Source organism: Plectropomus leopardus, chromosome 2, assembly GCF_008729295.1.
Source record: "Plectropomus leopardus isolate mb chromosome 2, YSFRI_Pleo_2.0, whole genome shotgun sequence".
Classification (NCBI taxonomy): Eukaryota; Metazoa; Chordata; class Actinopteri; order Perciformes; family Serranidae; genus Plectropomus; species Plectropomus leopardus.
In genome coordinates, this window is record NC_056464.1 from 13,373,531 (window position 1) to 13,396,188 (window position 22,658).

The 22,658-nt window shown below is 42.1% G+C and overlaps 1 protein-coding gene across 4 annotated transcripts in view; it reads left to right on the forward strand.

Annotated features, from left to right (window-relative positions):
• The window catches only part of LOC121954181 (plexin-A1-like), a 230,490-nt gene that overhangs the window by 95,644 nt on the left and 112,188 nt on the right, over positions 1-22,658 (forward strand). For all 4 annotated transcript variants that reach the window (XM_042501521.1, XM_042501533.1, XM_042501523.1 and 1 more), the window contains exon 4: positions 13,144-13,284. In XM_042501521.1, the coding sequence (XP_042357455.1) occupies positions 13,144-13,284 (141 nt within the window). The remainder of the gene's footprint in view (positions 1-13,143; positions 13,285-22,658) is intronic.

Below are 22,658 nucleotides of genomic sequence, written 5' to 3' on the forward strand. Positions count from 1 at the left end.
AGTTTGAGCTCTGGTAAAGGGTGATGGGCCTTTTTAACTATTCTGACATTTTAAAGACTAAACAAGAAGAACAACAGAAGTGAAGACCAAGAAAAGAAATAAGGGATGGTAGAAAGTGGGTGGAGCTGTTCGTCTTACGGGAACACTAAACTCACAGAACCACGTCACGTTTTGAATAGTGAACCACGCTAGCACACTGCCATTCACAGATTAAACTCACACACACACACACACACACACACACACACACACACACACACACACACACACACACACACATACACACACAAGGCCACAACCACCGCTGTAAATCACTCTAAACCACGCCATAAAAGCTCATTTTAAGCGCCATCTGCATTCCTCGTTCTTCACAACTGCCAGACATTATTATTGTGTGTGCATGTGTGTGTTCTGTCATTACTTTTCTCCCCTCTTACCCTCCTCTCATTTAAGCTACCAAACTTCCTATTGTTACCAGTAACCCTATTCTAAATTTATAAAAAACATCCTCTGTGTCACCAGCTGACTACGTTGAGGTTTGCTGGTTTATGTGCTCATCTTGACTTTGTTTACGTCAACTGGTTCTGTTCTCTCTCAGCGTTTCTTTTTCTGCAGTGGGTGTTTGTGGTGTGTGAGAGCTGAGTAAAGTTTTTTTTTTTTTTTTTTTGATTTTTCGCTTGTGTTTTGGAAACACAGAAGAGGAAGATACTGTTGAGAGAAAACGAAAAGAAAAAGAGGAAGATTTAGGGGTGAAGAAAAGCGTCAAAACAACAATAAAGAGGAGGGGGAGAGATGTTGAAATCGAGGAAAAACCAGAAATGCTTCGGTAGGGTGCGAAATAAAATGAAACAGAGGAGAAGACTGAGAAATGAAAGAGGCGGAGGAGAGGCAGGCATTTGTGGCCAGGAGTGGTTTGGCACACATTACACTGAGGTGTGGTTTTGGCCTGGCTCCCATTAGCCTCTTGTGTTACATCTATTACAAACATCTGCACGCACATGCACACACCCACACACACTCCTACATGACGGCACAGTCAAAACAGACCCACATCTTAACCGCCATAGAATTCCTCCGCCATAATTCTGGTCCTTCCCAAGAAAGAATGAAATCACTCATCTCTCCCTCTCTCCTTCTCTCTCTCCCTAAAAGATGCTATTAGAGGCACCAGTGGCCATGTAATCACTTTGGCTCTCCCACAGGAAGACACACACACACACACACACATGCACACACACTCACACACATACCTACCTTGGTAATTACAGCTGAAGATTAGGTCCTATTCGCTGTAATCCTAGTGAATGGCTGATCTAGTCAGTAAATGGTGGGTCAAGCGGCACTTCACAGTGTCACATCAGGAGTGGGAGTGTGTTTACGTTCTCCGTTTCTTCAAGCTATTAATTGATGCCTTTTTAACGTGACTGATTTAGATTAACTCGGCACACACAATAGCACACTTGCATAAATTCGCCGCACGCAAGCGTTCTGCTACACATGCAGATTGATAGACTGTCTCACACACTTTGTATGCGTGCACGCTTTCTCTCATACAAACACACCCTCCCCCACTCATACACTCGCACACTACACAAACAACTATACTCCCCAGCTGATCTCTTCCTGTGTTTGTATGTGCTCCACTTCTTCAAAGCCACATACACACACTCCATGGATGATAGCATCTTCCCCCCTCATTGCATTTAGCACTCTTCCCAATCTTTGTTTGGTTTCCCACCTTCCTGTGTCTGATAAGGCCAGCAGCTTGTTAGCATAGCTCTCACTTTTCCTCTCATGCACCTTTTACGCGCCCTGTTCAAGGCAGGGATGTCACGCCGTTACTGCGCCTTGCCATTCTGTGTAAAAGGTGCAGTCATGGAATTAGGGGACAGAGTGGTCTTGGCTTTAAGCTGGCATTGAAGGGAGTAATGGAGCCAATTGACTTCTGGGTAAAAAAAAATGTACCAGCAGTATTACTGGAAAGTGTGTGAAGTGTGCGACCCACCACCAGGAGATTTTAAAAATAGCCAAAAGCAATTAGCTGCTAACTCAAAGGTAAAGAACAGCCGAAAATGGCTACAAGTTAGGGAGACAGTGAAGTCCGACAGGCGAATTTGCATTTCCAAGAATAGCGAAGGAATGACCTGCCTTACTCTGCTCTACTCTGCCTCTGAATGGCTCACTCTGACAGTCTTATCCTGAGCTTAACCAGTGTCACTCCTCTTGCCATAACCTAACTAGTCCAACCAATGAAGATGAGAATTAGCCCTGACTTCCTTAACCATCCTAGGAAAGGCAGTTTGCATCTGGGAGCTTCTTACCCTCCGAGCAGAAGATGAGATCAACCGCCATATAACAGAGATGGTAAATGATTGTTATCGCCATGTTATGCCATTGCTATTGTTTAGAAAGGGCTGCCTGATAAATGTTATATGTCACACCAGAGGCTGTTGCGTTACACACAGGGCTGTGGCGGGCCGCAATAATCAAAGATTTGCTGGCAGAAATGGATTTTCTATTTTAAGTGAAACTTAAAAATTAGTTGTGCAGGGTCTACAAGTGTGCTTTCACTCACTCTGCAACAGCTACTCCTCGTGTCCATCGATCAGATCAGCTCTGACCGGATCGATAGATCTGTTATCCACGGCGCGACTCAAACTGCTGCAGAGGGATAAAATTAACTCATGAAGAGTTTCACCTGTGCCACATTCACGGACCCTCAAAAATATCAGAATTGAGAGTGGGAGCACAAAATGACAAAACAGTTTGCTGAACTTGGTAAACATGCACATTTTCACACCCGTCACACTTGTCATGCCTCTATGCCTCCAGAAACCAGCATGCAATTTAAAATCACACACTGTGGTGGCATTACGCCTGTGTTGTTTGATTCTGTATAACATGCAAAGTTGGCAAAATGAAGGGCCTTCATTGCGGCCCTATCACTGGATCTCACGTGAAAAGGGTGAGTGACTTAAAGGGTTAGCAGGAGTGGTCCAGACATGCCAGAGTCACTGTGGGAGTCATGTGCCAGGTTGCTATTCTTATTTGCAAGCACCCATATCCGTGTAAATATTAAATCTAGTCTTTAAGTGTATGCACGTTATGTCTTTAACATAAATATCCTCTCAGCAGTCTTTGATGTAAATGTGTAATATTGTCTCGGTTGAGATATCCCATAAGGGATTTGTGTTGCGCCTCAATGTAAGAGGAGGTCTTTTCTCATTTGAATGGCGACACTAAAAAGGCATTCAATTGGAAAGCTCTATCTTCGAGTCTCATCTTATTGTATATGATAATGTTGTGGTGCAATTTCTCCCCCCGTTTGCAAGACAGCTGATAATATCAGTCATAGTAAAGCACCTCTCTAGATGCAGTGCTTTTCACACTCGCAGCTGCATGTGTGTATGTGTGTGTAACTCCATGCAGATGATTGAGTTAGCGTGATTTAGTGATGGTCTGGAAGATGAAATGCTGCCGCCACGTCGTGTAGAGCGACTCACTACGCACACTTATCTGACGACTGCTAGCTAAAGGCATTTAATTCGGAGGGGAAGAGGAGGAAGGAAGGAAGAGAAGGGGGAAAAGGTGAGTTTGTGGGAGAGGAATGAGGGAAAAGGAGAGAAATGCATCGACAAGGAAGGCTGAGGATGCAAGACGTGGGTAGTGATGGAGGGATAGAGCAATGACAAGGTCTTTTAATTTCACCAAGCATGCAGATTAAAAGGCCGTACCAGTGATAAATAGGTTTAATTTACTGTTAGAGCAGCTCACTTTCTTTCCCCGTGTTTACACTATATTGTGTGCGTGCGTATGAGCTGGGAGACTCTTATCACTTGTGGCGGGGCCTTTGTTCCATTGCTTTTCTCTTTGTTTTTTCTTGCCTCCTCTTCCTCCAAAGCCTGTTGTGGCTGTGTGCATACACGTGTGTGTGTGAGTATGTGACCTTTTGAAAGCTCTGCTGGTGAAAGGCCACATGCTCACGCATGAATAACCATGGTGTAGACATGTGGGTGAATACCAAAGCCAGTCAATAAGATGTGGCAGAGCAAGTAACCTGATATGACACAATTCACTGGATTACACTGGCACATACTTGAACTCATCGACGAAAACTCAATGTAAGCGTTGATTGAACCTGTAAGGTGCGACTTCAAAACATGCTTCATTTAAAATATACCGCGTCACTTGTGTTGTAAGATGAATAAAGTGCGCACGAAATTACATCCTGACAAACCAAATCTCAGCGCAGCTCATAACAGAATTTTGGGTAAAATGAATAATAGATCGTCACGGCAGCAGCAGCTTATTTCATGTAAAAACATTAGTCAGATAAAAATAGATGACTTTTAGAGAATTGTCTCTTAATGGAGCAGTGATAATGATAGATGAGCGCTTGGGAACCCATGATTCTTTGTGCCTCTAAGTACAGGCGAACTGAAGGTGTGTGCATTAGTGTCAGTACTGTGTGGTGATGCATGGAAGAATTACTGGAGAGGTGTGTGAGAAGATGATTGTTGCCACATACTCTCCATTCTTTCTCTTTTCATCATCTAAGGCTATTTAGTATATTGAATGTATATATATATGTGTGTGTGTGTGTGTGTGTGTGTGTGTGTGTGTGTGTGTGTGTGTATAAAGTAAAAGCTGCAAGCAAAATCCACTGAATACTTTGTTTCCATCAGTTTATTTCTATTTTCAAGACAAGCTGAGGTCAGCTCGTGACAGATGTCTTTATACGGTCATCTGCTCCAGGCACACTACTGCAAGTGTTAACATGACGCAGCCTACACTGCTACATGTTGCTACATGCTAACATGAGAGAATCATGTAATCTTGGTTGTACTTGTTTTTTTTCCTCCCTGATTTCTAATCATATTGACGCTGACATGTTCAGTTAGGAAGATTTTGGTTGTAAAGTCTTATTTGATCTTCAAGGGAATATGTGCTGCTATACCCTGTCATTCCATGGCTGCAAGTACACTGCTACATGTAGCTACATGTTAATGTCAGGGAAACATGTAATCTTAGTTGCTGTTGTTGTGTCCAGATTTCGGTTTATATTTGTGCTAGAACATATCCGATCTTAAGAATCTTGTAGTTTGGGTTTTTCATGTGAGAGAGTGCCGCTATTGTCTGTCACAGTCCATGGCTGCAGTGGTAATGCAGAGACACCAAGGTTTGGCAGACCTGGAAATACTGACCAATCTGAGCAGACTGGGCTGTTTCTAAAAGGGGGCTAAAAGAGACAGGCGCTAAAATGGAGCATCTCAGACAGAGAGTGAATACAGGGTTATAGCACAGACTGTGTGAGAAAAATAAAGTGTTTTTTGCCCACTAAAGCAAGTAAACATGGTCTGGTAGAAACACAAGACATGTAGTATGAACCTGAAAATGTGGATAATAGTTTCTCTTTAAGAGGCAAGGAATTCTCACCATGGCAAGGCTTCTTTTTATGCACACACTTTTAGAAAATACAAATACTGTCAAATTCCACACATATAAAGCTTTTTAAAACTAAAAGAAAAGAGAGCATAATTCATGATAGCATCTGCTCTCCTTCCCAGACCTTAAAATAACCTGCTCCAGACTCACACTGTGTTTTGATAGCAGTCACGCTGACATTCCTCTGACTGTGTGTGTGTATATATATGTGTTTGAGTGCACGCCTCCTCCATCATTGTCACCATAGCTCTTTGTCTGTCTTTGTGCTGTTGAAGGAAAGGCTGCTTTGCTTCGGACTGTCTGACCCACATATGGTATAGGTTTACTCTGAGCTTTTCTACGTGTCGGCTGTATATACTGAGTGTGATGGTGGTGGTGGTGGGGGATTTGTCCCATAGATATATGCAGGCGATCACTCACTCATGTGTGATGCTGCATCTGCTCCCAGCTTCTAACTCACTCAGACACGCACATACATACACACACGCGACCTTGGAGCTATGAGAGAAAAAGAGAGTGTGTCTTTTCCCAGACAAAACAACTTACACCATAACAACAATGTTTTTCATTCATACAGGGATCTTCTCACTTACAGTGCACTGCAGCAGCATCACAAAGTATGGGTGTACTGCCAACCACCATACTATACCTGCATGTTTTTGTGTGTATTTGAGAGTTTGGGTTTTTACAGTGCTCAGTGCTAGCAGCCTTGTCCTCTTAAATTTCTGGTGCAAACTGTTAATACCCTGAAAAAACAAACATACGTGCACGTACACACACTCAGCGATAGCGAAAATGTATGTTTCCCTATGTTTCTTATGGCAACTCTCACCGTAGGAGAACAATTGATGGATTTGTTTTGTGTCTTGCCGCGCTCAAGTTCTGCCAAGCCCACCGTGCGATAGGAAGTGAGTGATTTCAGCCCTTTATCTGAACGCTCCTGCTGCAGATAGAAAACACAGCTTAAAGAGGGACACGGAGGATATGGGAGACGTTTACATGGAGCTGTCATTAGGTAGTCCCCACCGAGCCCTATATGATGTGTGTGACTGTTGTTTGAGTCAGTTTGGCTGTAATTTATCCCAGATACAGTGGCATTGAAGGGTGTCTGTAAGGTCAGGGTAAAGGTAAATATATTCGCAATGAGTATCTTCTCTTGAGCAGTAATATGATAATATTAGCTTTTTGATCAGTTACACAATCTTCATTATCAGATGGAATTTGTCTATTTGTCATGAAATGGTAGATGTTCAAATTTCCATTTGGGCACTAAAAGACTCCTAATTATCCATTAGAACTGTCCTTGTTGCCAATGTTGGTTTAAAAGCTGAAGAGCTGAATCAGTCTTGAGCTTGGAAAAAATCTCACCACAAAGTCTATTAAGTAGCTGTCATGGAGCTTTCGATCACATCATAAGATCTTTAAAAAAAAAAGGTCCAAGCATTGCATTCTGTAGGAGGCTGGTAGGTGCCTTCTGGCTAAAAATACACAATACCACTTATATAAATTAGACATGAAAAATAGGTAGCATTAACTACAGTTAAGGCCTAGCTTTAGGATGTCATATCAGGGCCATAGTAGATATCACAAAAAAGATAAAGCCTGGGTAGGGGGATTACATTCCTAGAAAAAAACTTTTTTGTAAATGTGCATATAGATTTTCTGAGATTATACTGATACATTTACAAGAAAAAACTCACAAATTGACTGCCAGAAAGTCAGGTGATGTTGAACCAAGATTGGTACCAGGACCAATACCTGTTCTGGTACCTGCTCACTGGGAAGCCAATGGAGCTTCCCAATGTCGGGGCTCTTCCACCTTTTGTTTGAAATTGAATTTGGCAGCTCAGTGGCTCTCTGTCACAGACCTTTGCCAGGCTTTTCAGGTACGCTGAATCTGTACTCAATATTACCAGAGGAATTTGGTTGGTACCCCTATAAGTACAGTCGGCACAAACCCTAGACATATAGAGAGTCAAAGTCCATGAAGCGAGTCTGTCATGGTGGACATATGGGTCAAAGACATGAGATATAAGACATTTAAAACATCTTTTTCTCTGATAATTATCCCCCTCCTCTGTCTGTGCAGTCTTAATTTTGTTATATTTTCCTACAATGGCCTAATGAGCCATAGTAGAGCTCAGCAAAGCCAAGTTGTATGTAATAGTAGACAAGATCTGGTACTAGAGTCCACTGATACAATGTATTGTGAACTGTTGTTCACTCCTTCACCCAGTCCAGTGACTGTAGGATCTTGCCACTTTTCTTTCCTCTGTTCATGACCCTCTTGCTGCTTTTCTTCATTTCCTTTTGTTCTGAAGAGGGCCACACTGAATTCCCCACTTCAGCAGGGCCCCCTAAATACAAACATACACACACACTTACACATACATACGGGGGCCCCCCTCCACATCAAAGTCAGGAATGTGGTGCCTGCTACCATTATGCATGGGTAGATCTAGTTATGTCAAGTTTACCCCTCTATAAAGGTAGCGTATGTGCATGCATGTTTGTGTGTGCCTTCTTACATGCTATTATTAGAGCCAAATATGCTTTGTGTTCGCTCACATCTCCAAATCTGCTTTGAAATGTCAAAGCCATTACTCGAGCTTCATGCTCATGCTGGTGTGTTATGGCTCTCAGTCAGACCTGGGAACACCTGGACCATTTCATTCTGTTCTGTTCCATGAGCTGCTAATTCATTTTCCAGGAGTCTTTTGAAGTTCGTCCTTACCTTGTCTCTTTTTGATTTTACTTCTCCTTTTTTATTTAAATTCACTGCGTTAAGCAATATTTCAATACGATGGGTTTCTTCTTCTCTTCCGTCATTCTACAGCTCCTTCGGTCTTTCTCCACTCTCTTCACTTTTCTTCCCCTTTGTTCCCTTTCTCCCTTTCTTCCCATTGTACATGCATGTAATAAAGGACACACAATAGGCAATCCCTGTCTCTCTCTGCCTTTAAGTCTTTCACTTTCATGTACATAAGCTCCATCAGTTGTCACTTGCGGCTGTGACAGCCATCATTCTCACTGATGTGCCACTGTCTTATCATCAGCCAGCCTCCCTATCACCAGCTAGCTATCCTGTGTGTCTATCAGAGCTAACCAACGCCTGCCTGGCACAGATAAAACCCGGCATTAGGGGATTTTAGGTTGATCGGTGGGTTTAGGGAGGTGTTAATGCACAGAGAACAGATAAAAAAAGGATGTTGCAGAAGGAGGATGGTAGTTTTAGTGTAGTGATGGTGCAGTGCTGATTTTATTTGCAGTCTGCTTTTTCTCTTATACAGGAATTATGTAAGGCTTCTGAATATTAAAAGGGAAGGTTTCAGACAAGGAAACTCAGGGATGGTAGTAAATTCCCTGGGGATGTTCGGGAATGTGGGCCACTTTATAGGGATGCACTAGAAGTTATTTCACAACTTGTTTCACTCATTTACTGCATGAAATATCAGATTTCCGTTGTTTTCAACTTTGTAAGGGCACCTCTCTCCAGAGAGCACAGTTGCAGTGGAAAACACAAGTTATTACTCCATGCCTTTTTGTTTCCAGTTTTGTTGAGCTGATAAACAACATTAGCAATCCAGGAAGGAATAAAACCGTAGGTCATGGAGGATCTTGGAAGTTTGGAGTTTTACATCAGAGCCACTGAGTGACAAAGACTAATCTTTTTATAAGTATTCCTCTGCTATTCTTTGCATGTGTCACATCATTATTCCCCACACTTAAACACTCCTCTCTCCTCCCTCTTTCAATGCTTCTCTCTGGCCTTACTTAAGACAATGCCCCTAATGTGTTTAAAGTCTGTTAATGTTATATTATACATGTTGACAAGCGAGTAGAGATGGGCTTTTCCTGAGAACATAAGCACAGCGTCATTCTCTGAATCCATCTATCAAGCACTTAGTGGAAATCTAAGCAATACAGAGGAGACAATGAGACCGCAGCAGCGTCTCCGATCATCACTGACTGTTGCATTGATTTCTTGACATAGCTCAGACACATAGTACATACATGTAGAGCAGTGTGTGTGTATGCGTATAAATATAAACCTGTGAATTTACACAGATTTGTGCATGCTAATATTGTTGCGGTGTTGGGAGATAAATGTGAAAACTGGCAGACATATGCGCAGACATGCAAGCTTACATGCACACATAGGCAGTTGTGCGCACATATGTGTACACTTCTAGAAGAAGCTCTTAACCCTCCTAAGCATACAGCTCCCCCGTTAACCTGATTATTAGATTCTGCTTGTTTCCCAGGCGCAGTTACTTAGTTTGATTCAATTAGACAAATGTTCCTTGTCTGGCCGTCCGTCCGTCCATCTGTCCGTCCATCCATCCATCTTTTTAGTTTATGTAATTCATAATCTTTAATTCTCTTCCTGGTTTCCATATTCTCCATCCATCCGTTCCTCTTGTACAGTCCTTTGTTCACTCCCTGGTTTCCATATTCTCTGGCCAGTGTTGGCTGCAGCGGCTGTGGAATAAACTGATTTGAAACAATTTATTACCTGTTGTTTTCACACGTAACCCACTCTCACTCGCCCACTCTTCTGTTCTCTCTTCTTCTCACTCCCCACACATTTATAAAGAAAAAAGTTTGTGCTGCATATGAACTGCATCCTAAAAGAAAGGGAAAGGGTGAAACAAAAACAGGAGGGAAGAAGTTGAATTGAGTAACGTGTTACCAACACAGCGTGTTTGAGTCCCTGTTTCTAAAGTGATACTGGAGCCAGGATTGGACAAAATGAGATAAAGTATGAAGAGACAGTCGTTTGTACATTTGGGACTTTGCAGGCTGGAGGATTCACAGAGAGCCAAGCAGATGGATACAAACAGAAGATAGGATGCCTGACAGACTTTTATGCTCTGCATTATTGTGTGCAAAACCAGTCTAGGCCGGGACTGGTCATTAGCCAGTGAACTGGACTCGGGTGCCTGGTCCAGAGATAGATGTGGCTGCCAACTCAAATGCCTCTTTTTTGTGTGTGAGAGAGAGAGGGAAAAATGCTGCAGGGAGCCCACAAGATAAAAACTATTCTTTCACCTTTTGTGTGTCAGCCAGCATTTTTCCTTATTACGGTTGTCTTTGTTTAGTTTGCCATGTGTGTCAGTACGTGTGTGTGTGCAAACTCATCTAGACGCGAGCCATCCGTGAATGAAATGTATCCTTTGTTTACGGGCCCATTATCTAGATAATAACATCCATATTTCCTCTCATCGACAGTGCTTCATCACAGCCTTATGAGCTCTTTCTCTCCATATATATCTCTATATTTCTTGGCCTCTCTCTCTCCCTCTCTCTCTCTGGCACACACACTTGCACACACACAGGCAGTGAGAGATAATGGGATTGTTGCCCCTGGTTTCTTTTGGTGAGATTGTAAATAAATTCTTTCATCGCAAAGTGTGTGCGCTCAGCGTCCACCCGTGCAAACCTATTTTGTGTGTGTGCGCGTACATATCTATCAAAACACATATTAGCGTATGCATATCTATCATCATCTGTGTGTGTATGTGTGTGTGTGTGTGTGTGTAGCTGTTTTCGTGTTATCATTTTTCATCTATCTGAGTGTGAACCTATTTGTCTGTGCGTGTGTGTGTGTGTGTGTGTGTGTGTGTGTTCAGTATCATTTTCCAGCTAGTCATTGCCTGCTGTCCCTTCCTTGTCACTGTGGGCTGATAGCAGTGCGAGTCGACAAAGCTCAGTAATGGAGAGCTGATACTTGCCCTCCCCCCCCGTTGCTCTGCGCTTTTCATTTGCTGCCGAGATGACTTTGGCTCACAGCCATCCCAGCCAGCCAATCTCCTATCTTGTATCTGCACCATTACTTTCCATATCTGGGCAAATTATTTGCCAAAGCTCACAAAGAAAATTTGTCTGTGTGTGTATGTGTGTATGCTGGTGTGTGTGTGTGTCTGTGCGTGTTTATGCATGTGCCTGCTTGCTTGCACAGTGAGGTTAATAGTCAGATTTGTCTACAGGTGTGTCGGATGGTTACGTTTTCATTGAAATCCAAAGATAGTGTCTCACAGAGTTTCTCTCTGGGAGTCATACAGGACCTTGATGTTTTCATAAACACTGCTGTTTTTGGTCATCATTTTAGTTTTAACAATGTAATCACAGTAGTTGTAATAACACCGTTATTCAGTCAGTGATGTTCCTCTCCATGCATATAGCCCTATTATCATGTCTGTGTTCATAATAATGATGCTATATTCAATACTGCTATTAATACAGCCTTTCAATTAGGCCCTTTACGATCTGTTAAGCAGGTGTTTTCAACCTTTTCCCAAACTTCTGATAACTTCAGGCTACCTGCTGCTTTAGTAATAACCACCTGTTATTACAGAAGTAAATGCTGTCTATTTCCCAGCTCGGGAAACATACAAAAAGACTACAGTGTGTCTGTGGTTTCAGAGAAAATGTGCAGTATGAGATATGTTTGTTGGATACTGTAAAGGGAATATGACATGTGAGAAAACAAAGATACTGTATATCTATCTATCTATCTATCTATCTATCTATCTATCTATGTATATAACTGTTTTTCACTGTGTCTGGTATGTGCTGTAAATATAAAGCAAATAATATAAAATATAGTGTTTAAGGTGTAATAAATATGAAATAATTTTCAACTTTTAACAATAATTCTGGCTTTTATCAAACAAGTTGGCATTCATCTATCTCAGACTCTTCTCCCCTATGCCCTCGTGTGTGCTTGCCTGCAACTGCTTCAAAATAAAAGCCCCTCAACACCTTCTTTTTGCTTTCTGACCTTCTTTTTTGAAAGCTTTTATGTGAAAGTTGTTGCTGTAGAGCAGCTGGTGACAGGTGCTGTACAAGGAAGTGTTCAATCATTCTTATGAGCCACTTGATACAGTCTCACAGAAATCACAATTATAATGCAGAGGCAACACTTTGTATCGCTTTGTTCTCCGTTGTTTCATATTATACATGATCAGTTCATTAGTTATTAGTTCGTTGGATGATGCCTGATCAAGATACATTGATTGGCTCAGGATCAAAGTTCTACCTGTATTTAACACTTCAGATATTTACTTTTAATAGTACTTTTGTTAAAGTATTATTAGACTATTGAGTATTTTTGGCTCCACACTGGTTATAGCCATGGCCATAGGGATTATGTTTTTGATTTGTTGATCTGTCCATCCCGTTATCATGAATGTGATGGCACAAAAATGCCTGAGTGGGATTTCTTCAAATTTGACACCAACCACTATTTGGACTCAATTGTGAACTGATTAGTTTATGGTGGGCACAGGTCAAAGGACAAGGTCACTGTGATCTCTTCTGTCGAATTCTCATGAACATGATATCTCTTGAACACCTTGTGAGAATTTCTTAAAATTTGGCACAAAGGTCCACTTGGACTCAAGGATGAAAAGCTTTTTTTTGTTGGCCATAACTCACAAAGTCATCGCTAATAACAAAATTCCACGCAAATGTCCAATAGGATAAAGATGAAGTGATGAGTTGGTGACACTAATCATGGGTGTTCAGCTTGAATCTGATTGAAAAGCTGTTCTGTGCTTCTGGGGGGAAGATGTGGGTGAAGCATCCATGTTTTCACAGACATGGATATAAACTGTAAGTGCACCTGTTTCGCGCAGACATACAACTGCAAGGTGGTAATCCTATTTCTGCTTTCTTTTATGTTTTTTGTTGTAGATCTTGGTGAACTCTGTGAGTCCCAACCGTCCAGCTGTTCTCTACGAGAAGGTGACCGTAAGTGAGGGAGGAAGCCCCTTACTTAGAGACATGCTGTTCAGCCCAGACCAGCAGTACATCTACACACTGACTGACAGACAGGTGAGTTGTGTGTTGGAAATGCACACAAAAATGTGCACATATTAACACACGCATGCACACAAATAGTCCACAGCCCAATCCACAGAATACATCTGTCTGTGCAGCTATGAATCAGGAACCAAATGACTACATAACAAGTCACATAGAATCAATTTACTTACATTCTTAAATGTGGTGAATATGAGCAGAATGTGTGTCATAATGATGGGTGTATGTATATAGGCCCTCATTAGCCTCCATATATCCAGCATGCCTCAATGCAGCAGTTACCACAGGTACAGGGCTAACAATACCTTGCTAACACATATAGACACATATAGCTCCAATTACATATTTTGTTTTGGTGGACCAACAAGCATGTACACACACACACACACCTACACACACCTACACACACACACACACACACACACACACACACACACCTACACACCGACACACAGGCCTGCAGTTCTGTTAATACTGCATGTTGCAAAAATCATTTCCACCACAGCAGTCCAGTACCAGCTGTACAGAACGGACCTCGCCCCCATTAACCATTATTTCCTGTATATCTTAACCCTCCTACCCACTGTACAGTCACAACACAACTCACCTCCACTGGATATAATTACACAGCAACACACACACACCAGCAGCCACACACATTACCACCATGACGGTTCGCTAATAATCAAGACATTACACACACAGACATACTGTACAGAGAGTGTTATAGGTCACATGTGGTGTGTGTGTGTGTGTGTGTGTGTGTGTGTGTGTGTGTGTGTGTGTGTGCCTGTGGTCATTACCAGCCCCACCGCTGGTAAGGGTTGTGTCTACTTTGATGGTGAGTCGGGGAGGGGGAAGCAGAGGCGGAGGAGAGCGTGTCGCATCTCTGTTGCTCCCCAGGCCCAGCTGCTCCCCTTGTTTTTCTGTCTCATTAGTGTGGTGAGTGAAGGAAGCAGAGTTGGGGGGGGGGGGGGGGGGTGTACATGATGGGAATATGTCTGAATTTAATAGATCTAAAACAGGCTTTGGGAAAAGACTGTCTGATTAAAAAGGGTGAGATATGTGTCTGAGGTCTGTTCAGTGACGGTGTTTGAGGCTCAACGGGTTGATTCTGTAGCCTGCTAAACCGGAGCCCGGCCATAAAACGAGATCTTTGTTCCTTTTTCCTTTTTCTTGCCAAGTGCCAGCTGTCTGTGACTGAAGCTGCAGTAATTAAATTGGTAATCTGTGATATACTCTTTGTATTCCAAATAAACTAGCAGCTGGGTGTTGTTAAAATATTTTCAGTGTGGGCACCAATATGATACCTAAGTTTTGGTAAAACAGGCATACATACTCTACCTTGACAAAAATCTGCTAAGGACTTGGCCTACGTTGGGTGTGTGCTCTACCAGGTGATCTACAGGGGGGACCCTTATTTCTCCAGTTTTTATCTCATATAATGAATCAGAAATATCACAGAAAATGATGTCTTTGGCCACGCTGCACATTGTGGCCAGTCTTACCTCAGTTCCCAAGTCAGGGTCATTGTTTTGAATTTTTCATTTTCCATATCACTGTATGGGCACATATTCTTGAAAATAAATCAGCACATGGCTTCAGTGATTGGCAGGGGTGACGAGGTCAGTTGGAAGTAGCATTAACTGCGAACACTGGCATAACTTGAGTTGTGAGCACGTCACCTTCTCAAATTAGTAGAGTGGCTCGAAGTGCCACTGGCTTTTTTAATGATGCAATTGGGAGTTTTGATGTCACTGTCCAATATTGTCCAATATGTGGAGAAGAAGGTGGAGGCACAGTTGGTGTTAGTTTTTGTGTGAGAGTGTCTTTGCAACTTTGTGGCCTGCTCCACTTAATTTTGGCAGCTGAAGCAGCTACGGGCATGAGGGACACACACACATATACACATTTCTACTTTAAGACACTAGTACAAGACATAAACGTGCTCAGGCTCACACAATTGCACATTTCATGCACACACACACACACACACACACACACACACACACACCCTTACAACCATTTACACTCAAGGACGTTCTGTCTCCATCCACCTCCCATCATGCCCCTTTCTTTAGAACTAACCCCATCATGCTCACACACATACACCTTCATCTCGCTGTGTGTTTGATCCCCATTAATGGTTAGCAGGCTCGGGTTAAGCAGAACGGGGGGCTGTGGTTGCCAGACCTCCAGCTAAACCCCCTTTCTAGCACTAATGACTAGAGGGGGCAATTCCCTTCTCTCGACCTCCGTCCTACCCTCATCTTTATCCCTCTGCCCTCCATCTATCCCGCCATGCCCCCCCAACCATCCCTACTTTTATAAATCCATGCCTCGTCTGCCACACACTCACACACACACAGACACACACACACACACACGATCCCATGTTTCCATCTAAGCCCAAATTGAGTCCTCCCCTCTCAGCTGCCTTCTACTGATCCCATTCCCATGTTTTTAATGATCTCTCACTATCGCTGCTGCGCTCCTCTTTTCTCCTCTCCCTCTCTCACACACACGGTCTCTTTCTTAAGGAGGCAGAGGTGGAAAATTGTGGAATTGATGGTGGTGGGAGGCTGGTTTTGAGCTGGAGCAGGGTGCTGCTGTGCTAAACACACACGCACACATACACAAAAACACAAAAACACACCAGTAAGCTTGCATGAGGAATGCAACCAATGCTCCCTTTTCCCCGTTTTCTCATGAAATAGATACACACAGAACAACTCTCATCCTATGAGTAGACATCTCTCTCTCTGTGTGTGTGTGTGTGTGTGTGTGTGTGTGTGTGTGAATGTGTGTAGCTGGTTGCCTGCGGGGTTCCTCAGACAAGCCAAGCACATTAAGGTGTCACTGGACATATCCACTGATGCGTAGCCCACGACAAGTCCTCCCCTCTTTTGCCTCCATCTCTCTCCCTCTCTCTCAAACACACACACAAATGGAGGCAGGGGGAGTCAGAGTTAGGGGCGAGGCCCAGTGATTTATGACTCGCTCTGTTCCAGCTATATTCATCACTGTCATTATTATCAATGGAGGATATGACAGCAGGAGAGGACAGCCTACCGTGTGTGCGTGTTTATACATGAGTGTGTGTGTGTGTGTGCATGTGTGTGCGTTTGATGAGACAGTATGTTTATTTTTACTGCAGCTTGTGTTGTTTATCCTTGTTATTTTTTGCTTGTTGTTTGTGTTTGTTTGAGCAACCAGGTAAATCTAAACCGGCTGACATTTTTAAATCATGGCATCGATAAGAATCTATTTAGTCCAGTTGCACACACACACACACAAATGCACACAAAAACACACACACACACAAATGCACACAAAAACACGCACACGTGTTGGTTTAAATGACTAGATACTTGCTCTCCGATTAACAACTTCATCAAGTACAAAAGTTGTTTTTCTTTTCACAAAAAAGCTTCTCAAAGAACAATGTCACTCTTCTCTAACTTTTTGAAGCGTCTCTCTTCTGTGCAAAAACTGCCACTGTGGGAAATCATTGCAGGGCGTCTTGGCTCAGTCAAGACTTTCCATCATCAAATCATTTCCCTTTTCTGTTTTATAGCCAAAAAGGTAGAAAGCTCTGGCTGAATTTGATGTCACAGCTGCCATTCTTGCTGTCTTTGTACACAAACTCAGCTTCGCAGTGTCATGCACACATGGACACTCACATCCTTGTGTCTTTGATGGCAGCCATGCATATGATAGCGGCATGGAGTGCGGTGCTGGCTAATTGCTGAAAGCATGAATATTCATCTCCTCCAGTGTTGGGAAGGGGGACTGTGTTTGGAGCGTCCTGGAAACAGACGAGAAGGACTTGGAGGGCTTGATAAAAGTGGAGGGAAATTCTGTATTATGTGTATGCATGAGACAACCTTTGTTCGAGTGATAAGCATTTGTGTGTGAGTGTGTACGTGTGTGTGAGCGCTTAAAGAGTATGTATGTCTCAATTGCATTTTGTACAAGTGATGGTTCATGTGCTTGTGCATTGATTCAGCCACATCTGCATGTCTTTGAATCTGCACTCAGCATTCACACATGCAGTACATTTGTGAGTGTGTGTTATGTGTGTGGGCTAACACCATTGTCTGACTTTCCATTCAGCATCTGAAAGAGATTTCCCACTCCACATTTCACCAAGACATCCCTCCAAGGAATCTGCATTCATGCACTCACACTCACATACACAAAGTTCTAGTGCCATTCACAATATGTTGGTTTGAGTCCCTACAATAGCAAACAATGGTCCGTCTTGTGTTGTTTGGCCTCACAGAAAGGCCTCATCAAGTAATATCTTACCCATAGGGCTTCGTCAGACATCAATCCTCTGTGTAAGCGTTTGTGTGTCGATCTGTTTACATTCACATATTACTGGTTCGCTGCCAATCTCGTTAGCAAACACATTAGCACCGACTGACATCAACACACATAATAAGCAGCTGGTTGTATCAATCAAGACTGACATTTTAGTGAACTGGATACAGCTAATCAGTCAGTTCTAAGTAGCTTAAAGACAAATTTTCCATAATTCATCAAACTCTGGCCGCCTGAGGAACTCCCAAAGTTAACAAGTGCATAATGCAGCATTTAAGCACCAGCCATTGTTGGCTGACGCTTTGTTTTGTCGCTCAGATTGTACGTGTGGCACGCAGGAAATGTGATTTGCTGAAATGCTTGAACAGATTTAGAAGAGTAGTAGCTTTTTTCCTTTGTTTTTTTAAATTATTGATTTATTTTCTTCAGTTTTTTTTTAGCTGCAGAGCCTACTCAGAGTCCAACCCGTTCATTTAGATTTATGAGCGCAACTTCAGCTTCATCTTTCCACTCACTGGCTTGACAGTCTAAAGCTTGAATGAATATCTGCATGTCCTACACACACACACACACACACACACACACACACACACACACACACCAATCACTAACACATCAGGACAGCCCATGTGCGCAGACACACACACACACACACACACACAGAGACTTGAGCAAGGAGGTGGTGATTGTTATGTAAATGTTAATAGACCTGGTGCAGCGAGGCAGAGACAAGAGTACAGTGACTAGGAGGGAGAAGTGCTGGTGCGGGTGGCAGCCTAGCCGTGTAGGTATATGGCACTCAATTACTGGAGTTCTAACCATTATAGCACCTTCCTGATCACAGGACTGAGCACATGCACACACACTCATACACAACATATACAGTACTGTTAATCATAGTGCACACTCACGTGCATAGATGTCCACATGTATGGACCCTTTTGTTCATTTTTGTAATGGTAAATGTCTGTTCTATCAGCTGGGTCAGGCAGTTCTCAATCACTGATTGTACTTTATTTGTAACCCATGTAGTTGTGAGCTAGAAGGCCATGATTACGTGATCACGTAGTATAAAGAGCGAAAGAGTCTACTTCAGGGGTAAGATCGGGGTCGATGAATAGACCAGTCAGACACAGAACTTTGACACAGGATACTGCTGTTAGTGTCCCGTGTGAAACCAAAAGTCATTGTTGAGTTATTTCAAAGTACATATCGTCGTTGTCGGGCCAAAACCTTGTATCTCCACATTGCACTATTTTTCTTTTCTTTTTTTTTTTCATAAATTGATTCCCCCTCTACGTCTATTAGTGAGTTTTAACATTTCTCAACCAATGACATGTATTTAAAAACGCTTGTGATTCCTATCTCCATTGGATACTTTTAAAACCACAGCAGGGTTTTTTTTCTAATTCCTGGAAAAAAGCAATTTTGGAGATATTAAGTTGCACTTAACCATGACTCTTTTCTTAAACCTTCCCTAAACAGTAGGGGTATTAATTTGCAAGGTACATGGCACATATGTTAGATATCACTATAACTTTGTGCATTTTTCAAAAGATAGCATATAAACTGCTGTATTAGCATATGTTTTTTGGTTACTACATTGGTTAAGCAATCAACTTTATAATAGTGATGAGAAAAGTAAACTTGTTAATGGAAAACAATCTGCAGATAAATCAATGCTAAGAGTAATTGTTATATTCAGCCCTACTCCCTGACCATTCTGTGACATGATGAAAGAGAAGAATATAAAAAAAACAGAAAATTTAATAATTTAATAATTATTAAATTTAAATCCTTCCAGAAGTGGCAGATATGTGACAAGACTGACCAATATCCCATCATTAGCCAGAGAGAGACGGTTTCCATGTCTCTTAGTATCTCAAACTTCCCTTCTCTCTCTCATTTTTCTCTTAATTGTGTTTCCTGCCTTTTCTCCCACTTCCCTCTTTCCTGTCGTATCACTCTCTCTTGTGGTTTTCCTCCTTTAAAAAAAAAAGTGTGTACTTGATTGAATGTGTGCGTGCCTGATCAGAAAAGTGTGCTCAGACACTTGTCTTTGGTGTGATGCTATCAGTCCTAATGGAAGTCTAGCTGTCACTAGATAGCTCTGTCTTTCTCTCATCTCTCTCTGTTTTACTCCGCCGTCTTTTCCCAGAGGATGGCGTGATAGAGCAGACTGATAGGGTTAGAAAAGAGGGCGAGACGGATAGGGAGGTTAATGGTTTCTCTCTCCCTCCATCTCCCCCTCCTCCCCTTTCTTCTCAATCACTATCAATCGGCTGTACAATCGGTCCTCCTGTTGCTTGACAGTGATTGGGGCAGAAAGATGTGGCTCTGACTGATTGTCATTGGATGAGGCCAATCAAAAAGCTGGCAAGGCCCGCGGAGCCGCTCCGAGTGGCACGTCGCCGTATTCAGCCCCGCGCCGCAACCATCAGCCACACTTGGTAGAACAATGAAGTGTCGCTCATGCATGACAGCACGGGGAATTGTTGTGAATTTGAGTGAAATTTCTTTTCAAATTCATGCACAGCAGGCCTCATCAGACCCAGTTATGAAGCATCGAATAGGGAAAATGCAAAGTGGAAAAGCAGAATGTCAAATTTTCTTCTAGTCACTGATAGAAATCACAAAAGAAAGATACTGATACTGATAAATACAGCTGGGAAAAAAGTTTAGAATTAAAGGGGAACACCACCTAAATTAAAAAAAATTCTAATGTGTTATTTCCATGCCCAGGAAAAATTCTATCAATATTTGTGGGCATGAACTACTCTCTGTCTAAGCCAGAAACCAGAGAGTTAGGTCTCAAACTTGTGATCTCGTCAAGAATAATCTGTGGATGTATGGGAAAATGATTTTGTAGACCCACAAAATGATGAAACGGAAATCATATCCATATACTCACAATTTAACAATTCATCGTCTCTGGAGCGGTTCCAGATTTTATGCCCTGTGACATCACAAGTTTGAGCTTTAACACTTTAGTTTTTGGATGCAGAGTTGCTCAGTTTTGCTAATATTTTTGGACTGTCTTAGAACATAGGGATAACATGTCTGAAATTTGAAAACGGTTGAAGTTTCCCTTTAATATTTACCATGGGTATTTTTTGTTATTGATTGATTCTTAATTTTTTTTTTATTAGTCTTTTTGTGTGCAAAATTTGACTTCTTCAAACTGCTTCTTTTGTTCAAGCAATAGTTTCAAACTTTGAGGGACTCAATTTGAGATTCAGATGCTGGTAAAGGCAAATGTTGATAGTTGACAAAAGAAATTGTTGAAGATTAAAGGGTCACTCCACTGAATTTGAAAAATGAAAATATTTTTGTTCACCACCAGAAGTACTACTCAGTTCGGGCTATTATTTTCTGGATGTGGTCAAATATGAGAAAATATCCCTGATGATGTCATAGGGGTGATCTTTGCTTAGGCATACTTAAATTTTCTTAAGGAACGCCTGTGTTAGAAAACCGGAAGCATGGAGCTCAAAAGACTTAAAAGTAGAGTCAAATGGAAGATGCTATTTAGTTGCATTGTGGGAAATGTAGGATCCAGCAAGTTTCCAGCTTGATCCATCAACTTAAAGTGAGGACATCTTTTCCTCGGCTGCATCAATTTGGACCGTTCTGCAATATTAAACTCCCCGACTACCCCCTTAATTTTCTGCCTTTTTTCATCATTGATTAGTTGTCTAATTGTTTCAGCACTAATTATAACAATAAGACGCAAGTCTGTTGTTTTTTTTCACACAAATAATGGTTGTTTGTATTAGTGTTTTCTTCCTTTGGCACATTCAAGAAATATGAGATCATCTGATGAAAAACATGACAATCAGATCTGACTGTCTACACGTCTTTGGTTCAGTTTTTGATGCAGCTTTGTCAAAAGGCATATTCTTTTGTTTCAACCAGTTCTCTCCTTCTTTGCATTGTAATATTTCTTGAGTCTTCTGTAAAACCTGCTGGCAGTAATTTTGAATGACAGCAGACCATGAAGTCAGTCAGACAGATTTTGTTAATTCTGCTCAGTTTTTTGCCAGCTCTCTGCCAACACTATCCATCCACACACCCACCAGGTATGACTTTCACACGGTAACTCCTGTGAAAACAAATAAAGAAAAGCAGCATTTGTCCTCTTTTTCCCCCTCTTTCTCTCCTCTGCTTCCCTATGTCTGTGTATATGGTGGTGGGTCGCCTGGCAGTGCTAATGGAAATGCCAGCTGTGTGGCTCCTCACTCCTCACCAAGTCCATTTACTAAAGTGACAGAGTCATTTACCAGGCCGCCGGCCTCTCCCATCCTCACTTAATTAGAAGACCCCTAGGCCTGTCTACCTTAGCCGGTCACATTTACCTCTTTCTCTCTCCTCCTCTCGCTCTGTACTCTCTTTGTTCCAATTCTTTGTTTTCTGCAGTTTTTCAATCTCCGTCTCGTCCTTTGTCTCTGTCTCAGTTTTCCTCTTTTGCTCTTTCATTCCACTTTCTCTTTCTCCTCTCTTTCCATCAGGCACTCTCTCTCTCATGAGGGACAGGGAGTATTATGGACAAATGGCTACACAAAGAGTGAGAAAGTGCATTGACCTGTGGTTTGAGATTAGCTCTCTTTGGAAGAGTTAATGGGAATGTCCATGCGATGAGTGATGAGGTCTCACATCTTTATTTTTCAAAGTTTCGTTTGTCTTCTTTACTCACTCTGGGTTTTCTCTTTATTTTGTTTGTGTAGCCTGTCCAAGCTGTTGCACTTATCTCATATATCCCTTTTCTCATTCTTTCTATTTTTATTGGAAAAAGAGACACATTTTTCCTTGAGGTAATATTGGCAGGTAGTGTTACTTCAGCACTTAAATCATCATTATCTGACATTGTCAAGGATGAGAAGGAGAGCTATTGCATTGTTTGGCTGGATCCTTTTCAAAAACTTTTTACTTTGCTACATTTTACACAAAAGTGCTTCTGAATTGGTTTTAAGGTGCTTGCAAATGCACAGACATGCTGAGAACGCGCTCCTTCAGCTGCAGTGCATTCACATGGTTTGTACCCCGTTGCATATATATATGTG